Genomic DNA, 16422 nt, shown 5'->3' with positions numbered 1-16422 from the left:
TTAAAGGCATTTCATTATTGAATTCAGAGATGTCATTGTCTAGCTCGGTTTAGTTTAAATAGTATCTGTGCAACCAAATCGGCGATAATCGCTAGAAATTAAGTGATTAATAATAATACTAAGCTAACAACTATAGTTTAAGATTAACCAAAACTGAGTCATCCAAAACTTCAGCAGTGTATTCTGAGTGATTTTTGTCTTCTATGACTAGTCCCATAATGTTCCAGAATGTTAGATCGCTTAACTGGATGTTCTAGAATCCTTGCAAAAAAACATGTCAAACTAGTATGCAAATGTAAACCAATGTTTCATAATTCATAATGACCTCAATATTTACCAAAACATTGATGCTATGTGAAAAGAAATAATTAATTCAATGCACATATGCTTGGAGTATAGTTATCAAAAAATGAGAAGGAACAGAGAGTCAGATTAAAATGAAACACTAAAGATAGTGATAAAGATAAGACATGACATTAGTATCTAGTAACAGGTGTGAGAGACTGAGTAAACAGAACGCAACATTACACACAAAAAAAGAGTGGTTCCTGTATTTGATGCAGTATGTCATTTCTTTGAAAATATATTGCGTTTATAACGCTATCATGGCAAATTGATGTTGTTGTGCACAACATTTATTCATAATATACTGTAATGTACGTTCTTGAGTGCTTATTGCCTTTACACCATGGTCATTACATAACATAATGATTTAAATAAAACCTTTATTGGTCACACTTAAGTTTAGGGACCAGTTCTCGATATTACCTATGACTTTTGCTTCAATAAACTCCTAATTTGCTGTTTATTAGTTGTTAAATATTGGTTAAAATTAAGTGATCTAAAATAAGGGCATGCAGAATAAGACATTAATATGTGCTTTATAAGTACTAACAAACAGCCAATATGCTAGTAATATAGTTAAGAATGAGAATTGGTCCTTAAAATGAAGTGTTTTTCCATTTATTTTATTTATTTTATTTTTAACCTGTTACATTATTTGACAGTTTACAGGGTTTCGATCTCTAGATTTTGTTTACAGATAGAAGTTTGCTTGAAGCCTCTCTGATTTTCACAAATAATATTATCTAAAGTTTCTAAGAAATTATCCACACATCGGGCCTCATTTATAAAGCATGTGTACGCTCAAATTTGATCATAGAGTGTGCGTACGCTAATCCACGCAAATGCTTTGACGTGGTTTTTGGAAATGTAAGCTGTTCTTGCAGCTGGTGGCTCTAAATGAAAGAATTTGGACGATGACTGGTGATCTTTTATATGTTAATGACATTAATTAGGAGTTGTTTACAAGGCAGAGAGCTGAAACCATTCAGTTGCGCGCAAGTTCAAGATCATCTGAAAGGGAGGTGTATGTTCATTTTATGAATCACATGTATGCATATGTGACCCTGGACCACAAAATATTGTTTGAAATTGAGATTTATACATCATCTGAGTAAATAAGCTTTACATTGATGTATGGTTTGTTAGGATCGGACAATATTTGGCTGAGATACAACTTTTTGAAAATCTGGAATCTGAGGGCCTTTAAAGTTGTCCAAATTAAGTTTTTAGCAATGCATATTACTAATCAAAAATTAAGTTTTGATAAGGTAGGAAATTTACAAAATATATTCATGGAACATGATCTTTACTTAATATCCTAATGATTTTTGGCATAAAAGAAAAATCAATCATTTTGCCCCATACAATGTATTGTTGGCTATTGTTACAATATGACTGGTTTTGTGCTCCAGGGTCACATTTGAGAGATGATCACAAGATCAAATTTAGGATGGTTTCTGCGCAACATTTTATAACTGAGGCCCATTGTCTTTTTCAGGTTATTAGCGGTCCTCTGAGCTTTGGCAGACGGTTGAGCAGATATGGTAGACAGGGTGCAGGTGCTGCCGTACTTCTTCGGCAACATCACGCGAGAGGAGGCGGAGGAGTACCTGCGGCAGGGAGGAGCGGGGGATGGCCTGTACCTGCTGCGCCAGAGCCGCAGCTTCCTCGGCGGATTCGCTCTGTCGGTGGCCTACGGCCGCCAGTTCTACCACTACACCATCGAGAGGGAGATGAACGACACCTATGCCATCGCCGGCGGAAAATCCCACAGAAACCCTATAGATGTGATCGACTACCACTCGCAGGAGTCCGACGGGCTCGTCTGCCTGCTGAAGAAGCCCTTCAACCGGCCCCGGGGCACCGAGCCTAAAGTCGGGCCCTTTGAAGACCTCAAGGAGCAGCTCATCCGGCAGTACGTCAAACAAACCTGGAACTTACAGGTGGGTGCCAGTTTAACACTTCATTTGGTAACACTTTATTTCAATAGTCCACTATAGACTATACGCAACTTTGTGAGTAGATGTCAGCTTAGCCTACTAACCCTAACCATAACCCAGCAGTCTGCTATACTGTAATGACTGCTAGTTGACATGCACTGGCTAAATTACTTATGGGCTAAATTGGGCTATCAAAATAAAGTGTAATCCTTTATTTAATTTCGGTAGCACTTTATTTTAAGGTTACACATGTTGCATACTATTATAATAACAATAAATTATGTATAATTACATGCAAGTAACACTAAGCCAAACCCTAACCGTATAGTAAATACATATAGTTAATTAACATCACTTGTACTTAAATGTATAATTACACTGTAACAAGGACGCCTTAAAATAAAGTGTAACAGAAGTTGCTCTTTTGTAACACACTTAAATGGCGAGTCATACTGTACTACTTGTATGAATTTGTACAGTGTCTTTTGTACCTTTTCATGCAGTTCTGCTTGTGCTCCACTGATGGACCTTCATGCTTGCTTTATTTCTAAATACCTTTTTATGAATTGTACAAATTCGCCAAAATGTTCAATAGTTATGCTTTCTCATGAGTTTGGTATCTGAGACTTCAGTTATGCTCAGAGACAATTGCTTAAATAGAGCATTGAGCTCATGTATTTACTATTTATTTACTGTTTCTTTGTCTTCTTGTGCACGAAACAACTTTCTTTTTTGGCTTACGTTTCGAATTCTCCTTACTTTTCCAGCAAATCCCCTCCAATCACTTTTGGTACAGTGTAAAAATTGACTATTTACAATAGTAAAACAAAGATTATTGTAGTATATATTATGAAAAAATACTATTTCAGTGAAAATGTTCTAAACCGAATTTTTTCAGTATATATAATACACATTTCTACATCTATTTTCACCCAGTTCCTAATAGATAAAGTCCCATCTTACTTTTTTCTTGTTGAATACACCATTTCAGTCAGAAGTGTGTGAGATTATGAGAATAAAAGAAGTTGTGAAAATGTAATGTTTCACTTGTCACAACAACCTTCACACATTTTGTTTTTGTTGCAGTCAACTTTTGAACATTTGCAGCAATTGTGAATATATGTATGCCGCCCCTATGCTGCATTAAACAAATAAATGCACATTTGTGGTGTAAGAAAGGAGCAGTTTGTTAGCTGTGTTTGTCGTGTGGCAGGGTTCGGCTCTGGAGCAGGCTATCATCAGCCAGAGGCCTCAGCTGGAGAAACTCATCGCTACAACGGCTCATGAGAAGATGCCGTGGTTCCATGGCAAGATCGACCGCGAGGACTCAGAGCTGCGGCTGCGCAGGAGCTCACACGTCAACGGCAAATTCCTGTGAGTCTCATTCCCTTGTTGGATTTATTCTGCAAGTCCAAGATAAATGAGACATGATCTTGGGTTTTAAGAATTACACTCTTAAAAATAAAGGTGCTTCACGATGCCTTTTGTATAAATGGTTCCAAAAAGAACCTTTCTGTTTCACAAACGGTTCTTTGTGGCGAAAAAAGGTTCTTCAGATTATAAAAGTAAGAAAGAAACGGTTCTTTAAAGAACCTTTGACTGAATGGTTCTTCTATGGCATCTAAGAGTGTAGCCAGAATACATACCTTATACATACCTTAGGGTCAGTAGGATTTTTATTGAGGCGTTCAGTTGATCAAAACTGACAGTAAACACTTTTACATTGTTACAAAAGATTTCAGTTACACTTTATTTTAAGGTGTCCTTGTTACACATTACATGTACTTGCTATTATATAATAACAATTAATTATGCATAATTACATGCAAGTAACCCGAAGCCAAACCCTAAGCATATAGTAAGTACATGTAGTTAATTAATATCACTCAGTACTTAAATGTATAATTACACTGTAACAAGGACACTAAAATAAGGTGTAACCAAGATTTCAAATAATTGCTGTTCTTTTGAACTTTTAAAATCTAATTTTCCAGAAAAATACGAAGCAGAACAACTGTTTCCAATAAGTGTTTCTTAAACAGCAAATCAGCGTATTAGAATGATTTCTGAAGGATCATGTGACACTGAAGACTGGAGTAATGATGCTGAAAATGCAGCTTTGATCACAGAAATAAATTACATTTTAAAATATATTCACACAGAAAACAGTTATTTGAAATTGTAATAATATCTCACAGTTTTGCTGCTTTTACTGTATTTTTAAACAAATAAATTCAGCCTTGGTGAGCAGAAGTCTTTTGAATGGCAGTCTATCTTAAATAAAATAGATCATAAAAATATGTAGTTGTTTATACTGCATCAGCATTTAATTTATTTTTCTAAGGACACCAAAGTAAAGCAATATGTTTTTTTTTTATCTTGCATTAATTACATGAATGTTGGTCATTTAGAGTTGTGGTTAAATTATAACATACTTATACATGCACTCTAATCATTTTTAGTGTCTAGATTAAGATTCTATATATATTTATTTTAAGTTCATCAATCATCCATGAATCCCAAAACTATTGCGAAGAAATAACTTCTGAAAGCCTTCACGAGGTGCAGGTTAGATTCAGCAGTGAATCCACAGGCAGGGCTTTGGACTGCTCTGAAGTGAAAGAAGCGAGGCAGAGAGGCAGCGTGTGGTTTCCGCTGTCACACTGTTTGAGAGGACTTCCTGAAGTGACCGAAGACGCAGTGTGGAGGCGGAAAACAAGAGCAGGCTGGGTGGGGTAGTGCGTGTCAGTACAGTGTGCGCTTGCTTTAAATAGAACACTTGCCTCCATCTTAAAACACACGTATGCAATGAAGTGTACAAAACAATGGAAAAAGAAGAAAAATATGGCTTTATCATCATGAGAATCATGTCATTAGCTTTGAAGTTGCTATTTTTTTACTAAAGCTTTTCAAGAAATATGTCCATACCATAGTATATTGTTTCTTTTTTAGATTTTTTTTTATATTAAAACATTGATTAAACATTAGTTTACAACTACATCCACTGTACATTGTATCTCTGTTTTGAAAAGCATCCGTTTTTCTCCTCCAGCTCCATCTAGTGTTGATTTGTGTATAATATAATCAAGAGCTCTGTAAATGACTGTGAATTATTCTCTGTCCTCTGCTTAACATTTACTGTGTCCTTCTCTCTTCTCTTGACAGAATTAGACAAAGAGAAAACAATGGCAGAAACGTGTCCTATGCTCTGTGTCTCCTGCATAATAACCAAGTCATGCACTATCGCATTGATAAAGACAAGGCTGGCAAACTCTCCATTCCTGACGGGAAGAAGTTCGACACACTTTGGCAGGTAAATAAACCTGTCAAGAGAGACCTGGCTAAGACTCTTCAGAGCAGATGATCAGCAGACTTCAAATCTATACATACACTTTACCATTTTTAAATGTTTTGAATAAAATCTATTATACACTGTAAAAAGTGATAAGTTGACTTAACTTAAAAAAATTGAGGAAACCCGTTGCCTTAAAATTTTTAAGTACATAATAATTAAAAAAAAAAAGTTAAGTGAACTTGACAATTCAATTAATACATTTTTTTTAATTATCATTTACTTTAATTTTAAGGCAACGGTTTCCTCAATTTTTTTAAATTAAGTCAACTTATCACTTTTTACAGTGTTGAGACCAATTCTCACTATTAACTAGTTGCTTATTAGCATGCATATTATTAACATATTGACTGTTTATAAAGCACATATTCTGCACGACCATATTCTACATCCCTAATACCTAAACTCAACAACTACCATACTAACTATTAATAAGCAGCTAATTAGCAGTTTATTGAGGCAAAATATGTAGTTAATGGTTTGTTACTAATGAGAATTGGACCTTAAAATAAAGTGTGACTACTCTCTTCTGCTCACCAGGGCTGTGCTCAAATATACAGCAAAAACAGTAATATTTATGATTTCTGAAGGATCATGCGACACTGAAGACTTCCAAACTTTTGACAAGTACTGTATATGTAGAAAATAATGACCTCAGATAATTAGAAAAAAGCGATGTCCTAAAGAGGATCTTGTAGAGTGAGACGTGTGGTGACCAACAGGACAAACGCCATTTTAGATTTAGATTTCCTGGTTGAGTGGCTGCTCATGATGCATGGCATCAAAGGCCAAGCAAGGTAAATGCTACAGCTAGGCCATTAACTAGCCATCAGAAACATCTCTCACTCTGTGATTAGGAGAGAAGTGCATGGTTCGAACGAGGTGAGTGTGCAATTTAAGCGTATTTTGATATAGAAATAGTTTGATTTCGGTGATGCGTCACAACACTACCGTGTGGCTTTTCAAAGGTGTGCTCATTTGGAGAATGTAAAGACGTCAAAAGCCTCCTATATAAAGCAATGTGTTTATAAAATATATGTATATTGTGTATATACTGTATATTCTTTTCAGATGAAGCTTTACGTGACAGTACATTGATGAGAGTTTATCAACCGTTCGTGAAAAGCAAAGCATTCTATGAAACAGGCCTCGGCGTAAGAAGCGTAACCACAATACTGTGTGACACTGAGATGATGTCCAGAACCTGGCTTTGATGTGCACTGTGTTGTGTGTTACAGCTGGTAGAACATTATTCCTACAAGCCTGACGGCCTGCTCCGAGTGCTCACCGAGACCTGCCCGAGACCGTCACAGGATTCAGTCGTAAGTACAGACACATCTCTAACAAACGCAGCAGTGACAGCGTGCTCTCATATCAGCTTTCTTTAAAGAAAAGACTTGAAAGTGCACTATATAAACAACTAACGTTCAGGACTGTTGTACTGTTTGAAACATCCACAGATAATTGTTCATTGTTTCACTGAAAATGTTTTTTTTTTTTTTAAACACGCAATTTTAATTAAACTTTTTAACAGTTCATTAAACTTAGTGTAAATTGAAAATAAAGTGGTTCTCAACTGGTGGGTCATGACCCAAAAATATTGTCACAGACAATAGGGAAAGACAATGCTAAGTGCAGTAATAAAATGCAACTAACTAAATAATTTACAGACATGGTGATGGTAACAATATGAAATGGAAGGAAAAATTCCTCTAAGAAACTTTGCATTCACGCAATAAAAGAGTTGTGCTTTACTCCAAGAAACTTGTGATTGCAAAGAAAGCAAATGTTTCCCCAAGAAAACTGGTGTTTAAATGCAAAAATTTTGGATTCCTTCAAGAAACTTTGCATTTGCAAAATTAACTTCCCATTCGTTCATGAAAGTTTTGCATTCCTCCGAGGCAAAATTTCCCCCAAGACTGTTTGCATTCGTTCGCAAAAATGATGTATTCTTCTGAGAAACATTGCGCTTGCTCACAAGGTCCAAGATACTTTGCATTTGCTCTTAAAATTTTGCATTCCTCACAAAAGTTTTGTATTTTCCCAAGAAACTGTGTTTGAAAAAATGTTGCTTTCCTCTGAAAAATATTGCATGCGCTCGTTGCGCAAAAGTTGGCCTAAGAAACTTTGGTAACACTTTATTTTAGGGTCTCTTAACTAGTTGCTTATTAACATACATATTACTAGAATATTAGCCATTTATTAGTAGTAATTAAGCACATATTAATGCATTATTCTGCATGAGCATTCCTAATCCTGCCCAATACCTAAATTTAACAACTACCACACTAACTATTAATAAGCAGCTAATTAGGAATTCATTGAAGGGAAAAGTCGTAGTTATTAGTGAATAAGTGTTCCCTGTTCTAAAGTGTTACCGAAACTTTTTGTTCACTCACAAAAGTTTTGCATTCCTGTGTAAATCTTTGCAAGAAACTTTGAATTTGCTCTCAAGGAACACAAAAGTTAGCCAAGAAACTTTCCATCCAAAAGTTTTGCAAACGGCTGCAAAGTTTCTTGGTGGAATGCAAAACTTTTGCAAGTAACCACAAATACACTGAAATATAATTTTCCATCTCATCATCTAATTTTGTTCCCATCACCATGTTCCGGACAGCAAAACAAAATAAAGCTTATTACATTTCCTCATGCTCAAAAAGTTAGGTGGAAAAAAAAAAAAGAGGAAGAAGCAGATTATGAATGAATAAGGACATCAGGGATAAACATTATATTTCTGACTACAGTTTGTTCTGTGCTTTGAATTATTGGCTGCCAAGAGCATGAAACCTCTAAAGTTAAAAACATTAAGAAACCAAAAACGCTCATATTCTTATTCAGAAAATAATTTTCTAGTGTCACATAAACTAATTTACACAATACTGGGTTTATGCAGTTTATATAATACATTTCAATATTTGATTTTAAAGACATTTAACCAAGTCACCACTTGATGTCCAGTGTTAAATCTGTGTCCAGAAGTAAAGCCTGCTGAGAACCACTGACCTAGACTGTACAAATTCATTTAACACAAGGGCCACTGCAAATGCTGTCATGTAAATGTTGCTGAATGTGCATTGAATTAGTGAGTTTGAAGAATGGGTCATGGATGTATAGCATTAAACATGAGCATCAAATAGTGTAGGATAAAAATAACCTAATGCTCTTTAAAATTGTGGTTTCTAGCTAGGTGCCACAGGTGGGATTCTCTCCAGAATCAAATCATACTCCTTCCCCAAACCTGGCCAAAAAAAGGTGCACTAACACACCTCTCTTCCTCCCTATCCCCCACTGGCAGTGGTAGGACACCCGCCTTGCTTGCGTGTGGTTTTTGCTTCTAACTTCACCTGTGGGACGCCTGACCCCCTCTCTGATCTCTTCCTCCATTCACTGCCCTGTACATCACATCCAATCACCAGCAATACCTCTTCACATTCATATACAGACACAATCAAGTTCTGATTTACACTCAGATCAATTAAAAGAATGGTTGCACATTTTTTCTTGACCCACATTGATTGCCTCTCCACCTTATTTTTAACATAAGTGTGGACATGACTAGTTTTAATGTGCGAGGCTTCCGGTGTCATTCGCTTCAGTTATTTTAACTCTACAAAAACAGCTCCTTGTTCCAAACTTGTTTTTGTCATCATATTTTTAATGTATTAGCAAAATCATAAACACATTGGTTTGTAGTGCAAATTTACCATTTACAGTTTCCTGCACTTTGTTATTCTTCTAGTTATTTTACAGTAGTGGCTAATGGATTGGAAATCTCGCACATTAAAAAAAAAATAGCTTACTTCTGCCTTGCAAAATAAGGTGGATAAAGGATGTAAGCCTGGGCCACGTGCTTGAGTTTATTTGTATTTTTCTGTAGTTAAACGTTTTTTGGAATATATATATACACTGCAACATTAATACTATAATATTTATGTGGTTTGCTGGTCTTAGCTGGTCTTGGGTTTGGGAACTAAACTGGGCTAGTCAGCCTAGTCCAGCTTAGACTGGTTTAAGATTTGAAAAACCTAAACCATTCCTCTTCAACAATAAAAAAAAAAAACTGTGAATGTATTTTTATTATGCTAAGCTGCACTGGTAATGTTGGTTACAGTATTTATTCAAAAAAATTGCATAATATCATTTTTGGATCCATCAGAGAGAAGAAAAAACAAAAAACACAGTTAACAAACACTAAGACTGGAATAGTCAGTATATTTACATCGTTTTAAAATGAAGCTACTTTTCTATTAAAAAATGTGGGTTTTTAGCAAGAATGCATTAAATTGATCAAAGTGAGAGTAAAGACTTTTACATTGTCGAAACGAGCTATCATAACACAGATAGCAGCTGTTTATGTTTATTACGCAACAAAGAAATTTGGCGCATCACTATCCACCTTATTTTTCCTGTAAGAGAGAGCGGGCACGGACATTTGTAAATTAAATGTCTCTGGCTTCCGGTGTCATTTGCTTCCAGCTATTTTTAGCTGTAAAAAACAGCTAATTTTGCTGCTTGATATTGCAAACTGGTGTGTCTTGCCATATTATTTTAATGTATAAGCTTAATTATGAACACACTGGTATATAGTGCAAACAGTTTTACCGTTTACTGCACTTTGTTATTTTTCCCTACAGTGGCTAATGACCCGGAAGTCTTCCGCTTACTTCCGCATCGAAAAATAAGGTGGATCATAGATGTTGCCTTCATTTGAATTTCACGAGAGCTATTGCATTTATCCAACGAGAAAATAGATCCAGAACTATACACGAAAGAGAGGTTGTATAGTTGTTCTCATTTTTGAGAGACGTCTGACGCCACAGTCTACTGGAGTCAGTCTGCTGGACACTTTGTATAAGAAGTGCTATTTAAAAGTAAAAAGTTGCTGCCTGTGCCAAATGTTTCAGTCGGTCACCAAATCAATCCGCTTTGAACAAAGGCAACGACTGGCAATCATTTGTGTTGATATTGACTTTTTCTAACAGGTGCCATTACCCCAATCATACCTCCATATTTTCATCCTCCTTCTCTATCACTCCTTTTTAATGATATAAATGACATAATTATCAATCCTATCTGCAAGAGATCTCTTTTTTTATTTATACACTGTGCGTTGGCTTTTGACCTTTTGGAAGAAGTTTCCCCTCTTCTTCATGGACACTGACCGCATCACGTATAATGAATTGCCATTCTTTTACCATTGAAACATCTCAGTAAATGTAATTACGCATTCGATTCTGATTTAAGGTGCCATGAAGAACACAGGAAAGTTTGGTTTGACCCTGTCCCTCTGTCCCATTGATGCATGCAGGCATTTCAGATAACGTGCCTGTGTCCTATCAGCTTTTTCTATGTGATCTGTGTATTTTCACAGTTGTAATTGTGTTGTGTGTTTGTAGGGTCATACTGAAAATCCATATAACTTCAGATTAAACCTCAGAGGTGAACTTCCTAAGCCTAATTTCTTCAGCACAGGTCAGTTGACTTGCTTCAACACACCGCCACTTGTTTAAATGATCTTTAAGTCTAAAGTCTTTCTCTTCTGACTAAACTCTCACACTGTTGTTTTGACAGAGGCTATGCCAATGGACACGCAGGTGTATGAGAGTCCATATGCGGATCCTGAAGAGCTGCGGTCAACGACAGTGAAGCGGAGCGACCTGACTCTGGAAGATGGAGAGTTGGGCTCAGGCAACTTCGGCACTGTCCTGAGAGGAGTCTACCAGATGAAAAAGTTAGTCGACCAAGTTAACATTTTAAGGATATCAAATCTGTAAATGCTGCCCAAAGTAGTCAGAATTTAGTGTCAGTCAATCAAACCTTTATGCAAGATCTTATAAGTCTTTATTCTCACTCTTCAAAAATGCAATCAAAATAATGACTTATTGGAATTGTATTCTAAAAGCCTGAAATCGTGTTGTGTGGTTTTTTCCCCTTCTTTCCACCAATTATTTATGGGAAATGTGGTTTGGTCTGCTTCCTCATGTATTGCAGAAGTATTGAGTTTCCCTCTTAATGGCACTCAGCTCATTAATGTGATTTCCGACATGACTCGAGCAAGTTCAGCTTTCAGAATGGATCTTCTTTTATGTTTGATTCAGGACACAGAAGGTTGTCGCTGTTAAGATCCTGAAGAACGACGATAATAACGAGGCGGTGAAGGACGAGATGCTGCGGGAAGCGAACGTCATGCAGCAGCTGGATAACCCGTACATCGTTCGCATGATCGGCATCTGTGAAGCTGAGAACCTCATGCTGGTCATGGAGCTCGCTGAGCTGGGGCCACTGCACAAGTTCCTCCAGAAGAGCAAGTACGCCATGCTCGAAATACTTCAGAACATATGAGAGCTGTGCTGAACTGTGAATATACTGTACTAATATGCATTGATAAGCAATGTGGAGTAACTACATTCACAAGATTTTATTCACGTTAAACAGCTACTTTACTCTTCCATACAATTACAGTTCAGAGTGACCACAGTGAACAAGCCAAAACTCGTCAAAGTACCTAAATCTGTGCACTATATTCCAAGTTTTCATGATAGCATTGTGTGAGATGCACAGAGAAAAACAGTTTTTCATTTGTTAACATTAGTAAATGCATCAGCTCACATGAACTAACAATTATCGATATATTTTTACAGCATTTATTTATTCTACGTGGTAACACTTTAGATCTCATATTCACTATTAATTACTATAGTTTTCCCTCAATAATCTCCTAATTTTCCCTAATCTAAAGTGTTACATCTTTATTAATGTTAGTTACCAGAAAAACAATTGTTCATGTTTGTTCACAGTGAATTCATTCATTTTAACAGCTACAACTTTAGATTTGAGAAATTAAGATTAACTAATAAAGGTTCTTTATTGGCATCGATGGTTCCATGGAGAGCCCTGAACATCCATGGAACCTTTCAAATGCAGAAAAGGTTCTTTATAGTCGAAAACAGTTCTTTAGATTTTTAAAATGTTTTTAAAAATGGTTCATTTAAGAACTGTTCACTGAAAGGTTCTTTGGGGAACCAAAAATGGTTCTTCTGTGGCATCGCTGCAAAAACACCCTTTTGGAGCCTTTATTTTCAAGTATTGTTCATTGTTAGTTCATGTTAAATACTGCAGTTAAATAAAGTTAACAAATTAGGCCTAATTGTACAGTTGAAAAGGTTCCCCTCAATAACAGGTAAGCATTGCGTAGTGACTTGACAAGAACCATTGATCACACTTGGACATTATCTAATCTTTTAAACAATAATACACAGGACCAGGAGTTCCTTAAGCAGACTTTGCTTGCGTTGGTTATGCGAACTGACCAATAGAAAGCTGCTTCATTTGACTTCTGTGTGAGCTGTGCTTCATGCATTGCTACACTATTGACTTCTTTGCCCACAAAATGACACTAATACTCTTTGCATACAATCCACCTAATGGATTTGGTTATTGGTTTTGTACTAGTAACTGGGCTTGTGCAGCTTCATGAGTTATAAACAATAGTAGCTGTGTATTTACTGTGCTACGTCCGAACTGATTGCACTGTATTTTATGTATAATCATTTTCTATTCTTAACTGTTTTAAATCATTTTAAAAGTTAAAAAAATACTTGTTTTTATTGTTGTGCTTGTGTTTTTAACGATTATTTTATTTCCTTTTATGTAAAGCACTTTGAATTACCATTGTGTATGAAATGTGCTACATAAATAAACTTGCCTATTATTAATTGTTAATAGCTTTTCTCTTTGTGTGTTTTCAGACACATCACTATGAAGAACATCACAGAGCTGGTTCATCAGGTCTGTATGGGAATGAAATATCTGGAAGAGCACAACTTTGTTCACAGAGATCTTGCAGCCAGGAACGTGCTTTTAGTCACTCAGCACTATGCCAAGATCAGCGACTTCGGACTCTCTAAAGCCCTGACAGAAGATGAGAACTATTACAAGGTATAGTCACCAGTAACTAATCACATACATGCTTCACATACAAGTAAGAATGAAAGCCCTTTTAGATCTACAGTGCATACCCTCATTACAAAAGCTTCACGTTAGTAAAGTAGAATGGGGGTTTAAGCAGAGCGTAGCCCTGACTGATCTTTGTTCGCTGCTCCTGTAGGCCAAAGGTCATGGTAAATGGCCGCTGAAGTGGTACGCTCCCGAGTGCATGAACTACCTGAAGTTCTCGTCCAAGAGCGACGTGTGGAGCTTCGGAGTCCTGATGTGGGAGGCCTTTTCATACGGACAGAAACCGTACAAGGTGTGAATCCTATTGCTGTTTTGGTTTTGCACAGTAAATCAGCATTTGAGCAAACCTTTTGAATCTACTTCCCAAATTTTCTTAAAGAAATCCGAATAGCTGTCTATAAACAAACAAAATAAAATTCTTCTTTTTCGTGGTCATGCTTTACAATAAGGTTCTTTGTTAATGAATAATAATTAATAATTCTATTTCTATTCTGGCTACTTGTTTTATTATTATTTATAAGAAAACGTGACCATCTAACACTTGCACTTTCTATTCTATTTGCTTTTTATTCAATAAAAAACCTTTTGTTTTTATTTATTATACTTGACCCTGTAACACTAGCTCTCTCTATTCTATCTACTTTTTATATGTAAATGTAAATAATGCATGTTCATAATACATGAACTAATGTTAGTTTATACAACATGAAATGTTAAAAATCTATTAGAACACAGTAATATATTAACTGTGATTAATAAAACCTCCAAAAATACTGTCTTTGTTAGTTCATGATACCTAATACACTAATACATAATATTAATTAACTTGAAAAGTAAATAGTGGCTCATAAGCCACAACTATTTCACTTCTATATAGCTAAATTCACACTTGGCTTTGTTTGTTTTATTCAATATAATAAACTCAATAGCATTAAATAAACTGTATGCAGTATGATATGTGGGCTTTAGGATCCCCTAAATATTGACATATATATAGACGTATTGAACATCATCTAAATTGCAAACTGCACATCCATCCATTGAACCATTGAAAATCAGCATTTATTTTAGCAATGTTGGTTTATTCCATATTGTCTGTAGGGTATGAAAGGAAATGAAGTCATCCAAATGATCGAGAATGGAGAGAGAATGTCTGCTCCTCCTGACTGCCCGGCTGAGATGTACGACCTCATGAGGAAATGCTGGACATACAAGTACGGTTATTGGATGTATCAGCATTTATATGTTGATAACTCTGGATTATAATGCATTCACAATCAATCCATAACTTAAAAGACAAATGACTTATACAGTGCACTATGCTAGCAGTCTTTAATATCCTGCACATGAACATACTGATCTGATACTGATAGGAGATCAAACTAGAACACTGATTATAAGCAATAAACTATATCATTTTATTTATTATATGTGACCCTGGAGCACAAAACCAGTCATAAGTAGCACGAGTATATTTGTAGCAATAGCCAACAATACATTGTATGGGTCAAAATTATTGATTTTTCTTTTATGCCAAAAATCATTAGTATATTAAGTAAAGATCATGTTTCATGAAGATATTTTGTACATTTCCTACTGTAAATATATCAAAACTTAATTTTTGATTAGTAATATGCATTGCTAAGAACTTCATTTGGACAACTTTAAAGGTGATTTTCTCAATATTTAGATTTTTTTGCACCCTCAGATTCCAGATTTTCAAATAGTTGTATCTCGACCAAATATTGTCTGATCCTAACAAACCATACATCAATGGAAAGCTTATTTATTCAGCTTTCATATGATATATAAATCTCAATTTCACAAAATTGACCCTTATGACTGGTTTTGTGGTCCAGGGTCACATATAGAAATGTCTATTAAGTATTCCTGTGTAATAATGATTAATTCAGTTCAGTACATTGAAGGAAAATAAATGGTTCTGTTCTGTTTCTGCAGGCCGGACGAGAGACCTGGATTTTCAGTAGTTGAACCCAGATTGCGGCATTACTATTATGACATATCTCAGTGATGAGCAAACATGTACAATTATACGATACAGTATTTCAAAACAGTCTTGAGGTGGTATAGTAATTTTTTCATTGCCATTTTTCATGATAATATTTGTTTATATATTTTTTTCCCTCCATCATTGGTGCAAATTCTAATTAGATGATTGACAGCATTTTGTTTTTAATCATTTAAAGCAATAACTCTTCTTGTATTATTTGTACTTCCAAGCTATTTTTGTTAGAAGCAAAAATGGTTATTAAATGGTTGATTTTGTTTGTAAAAGCATGTTTAGAAAGAACATCAGTGTTTTGTGTTTGAAGCCAAGTCAGTATTTTATGTAACAGCAGTAGGATGACCAGTCAAGAGCTAAACATGTTTTTTTATCTTTATCTAAGTGCCAAATTCTTTTTTCTTTTTCTTTTTTTTTTTTTTGTTTATGGTTAAAAAGTTGAGTGTTAAAACAGGCTGGTATTCATTCTCTGTGTGGACAGTGTTTACTTCTCATGATCAGGTACAATGTAAGCATATATTTTGCATGTCATCTATGACAGCCTAAGCAAGGTCTTCGTCAGTAATCTTTTAGGATTTGTTTCCTCCATGCTTCTGTTGTCCTATATGTGAATTCATTGCATATTCATTGTGATTTGTCAGCTTGATTCAGTCGCTCCAAACTTTGCACAAGCTTGATAACTGAACAGCATGGCATGACACATTAAATCTTGCTCTTCCTCAGTTTGATGAGATTAATAAATGATGAGCAAACTGAACAAGTATGGCTGCAATACGATTGTCAAAAAATGCTTTAAAAATAAATAA

At 35.5% G+C, this 16422-nt stretch overlaps 1 protein-coding gene across 4 annotated transcripts in view; it reads left to right on the top strand.

The window, feature by feature from the left end:
- syk (spleen tyrosine kinase) overlaps positions 1-16422 on the top strand; it is a 25156-nt gene extending 8734 nt beyond the window's left edge. For 3 of the 4 annotated variants that reach the window (XM_058789605.1, XM_058789606.1, XM_058789604.1), the window contains exons 2-13: positions 1844-2288; positions 3499-3659; positions 5451-5598; positions 6876-6959; positions 8821-8889; positions 11034-11109; positions 11209-11368; positions 11736-11945; positions 13386-13575; positions 13745-13885; positions 14695-14807; positions 15553-16422. In XM_058789605.1, the coding sequence (XP_058645588.1) occupies positions 1887-2288; positions 3499-3659; positions 5451-5598; positions 6876-6959; positions 8821-8889; positions 11034-11109; positions 11209-11368; positions 11736-11945; positions 13386-13575; positions 13745-13885; positions 14695-14807; positions 15553-15625 (1827 nt within the window). In that variant the 5' untranslated portion in view covers positions 1844-1886 and the 3' untranslated portion in view covers positions 15626-16422. The remainder of the gene's footprint in view (positions 1-1843; positions 2289-3498; positions 3660-5450; positions 5599-6875; positions 6960-8820; positions 8890-11033; positions 11110-11208; positions 11369-11735; positions 11946-13385; positions 13576-13744; positions 13886-14694; positions 14808-15552) is intronic. The other variant, XM_058789607.1, reaches the window with a different exon arrangement.

The sequence above is a fragment of the Onychostoma macrolepis genome, chromosome 10, assembly GCF_012432095.1.
Source record: "Onychostoma macrolepis isolate SWU-2019 chromosome 10, ASM1243209v1, whole genome shotgun sequence".
Classification (NCBI taxonomy): Eukaryota; Metazoa; Chordata; class Actinopteri; order Cypriniformes; family Cyprinidae; genus Onychostoma; species Onychostoma macrolepis.
The sequence above is the reverse complement of the archived record's forward strand: the minus strand, read 5'-3'. Positions and strand labels throughout refer to the sequence as shown.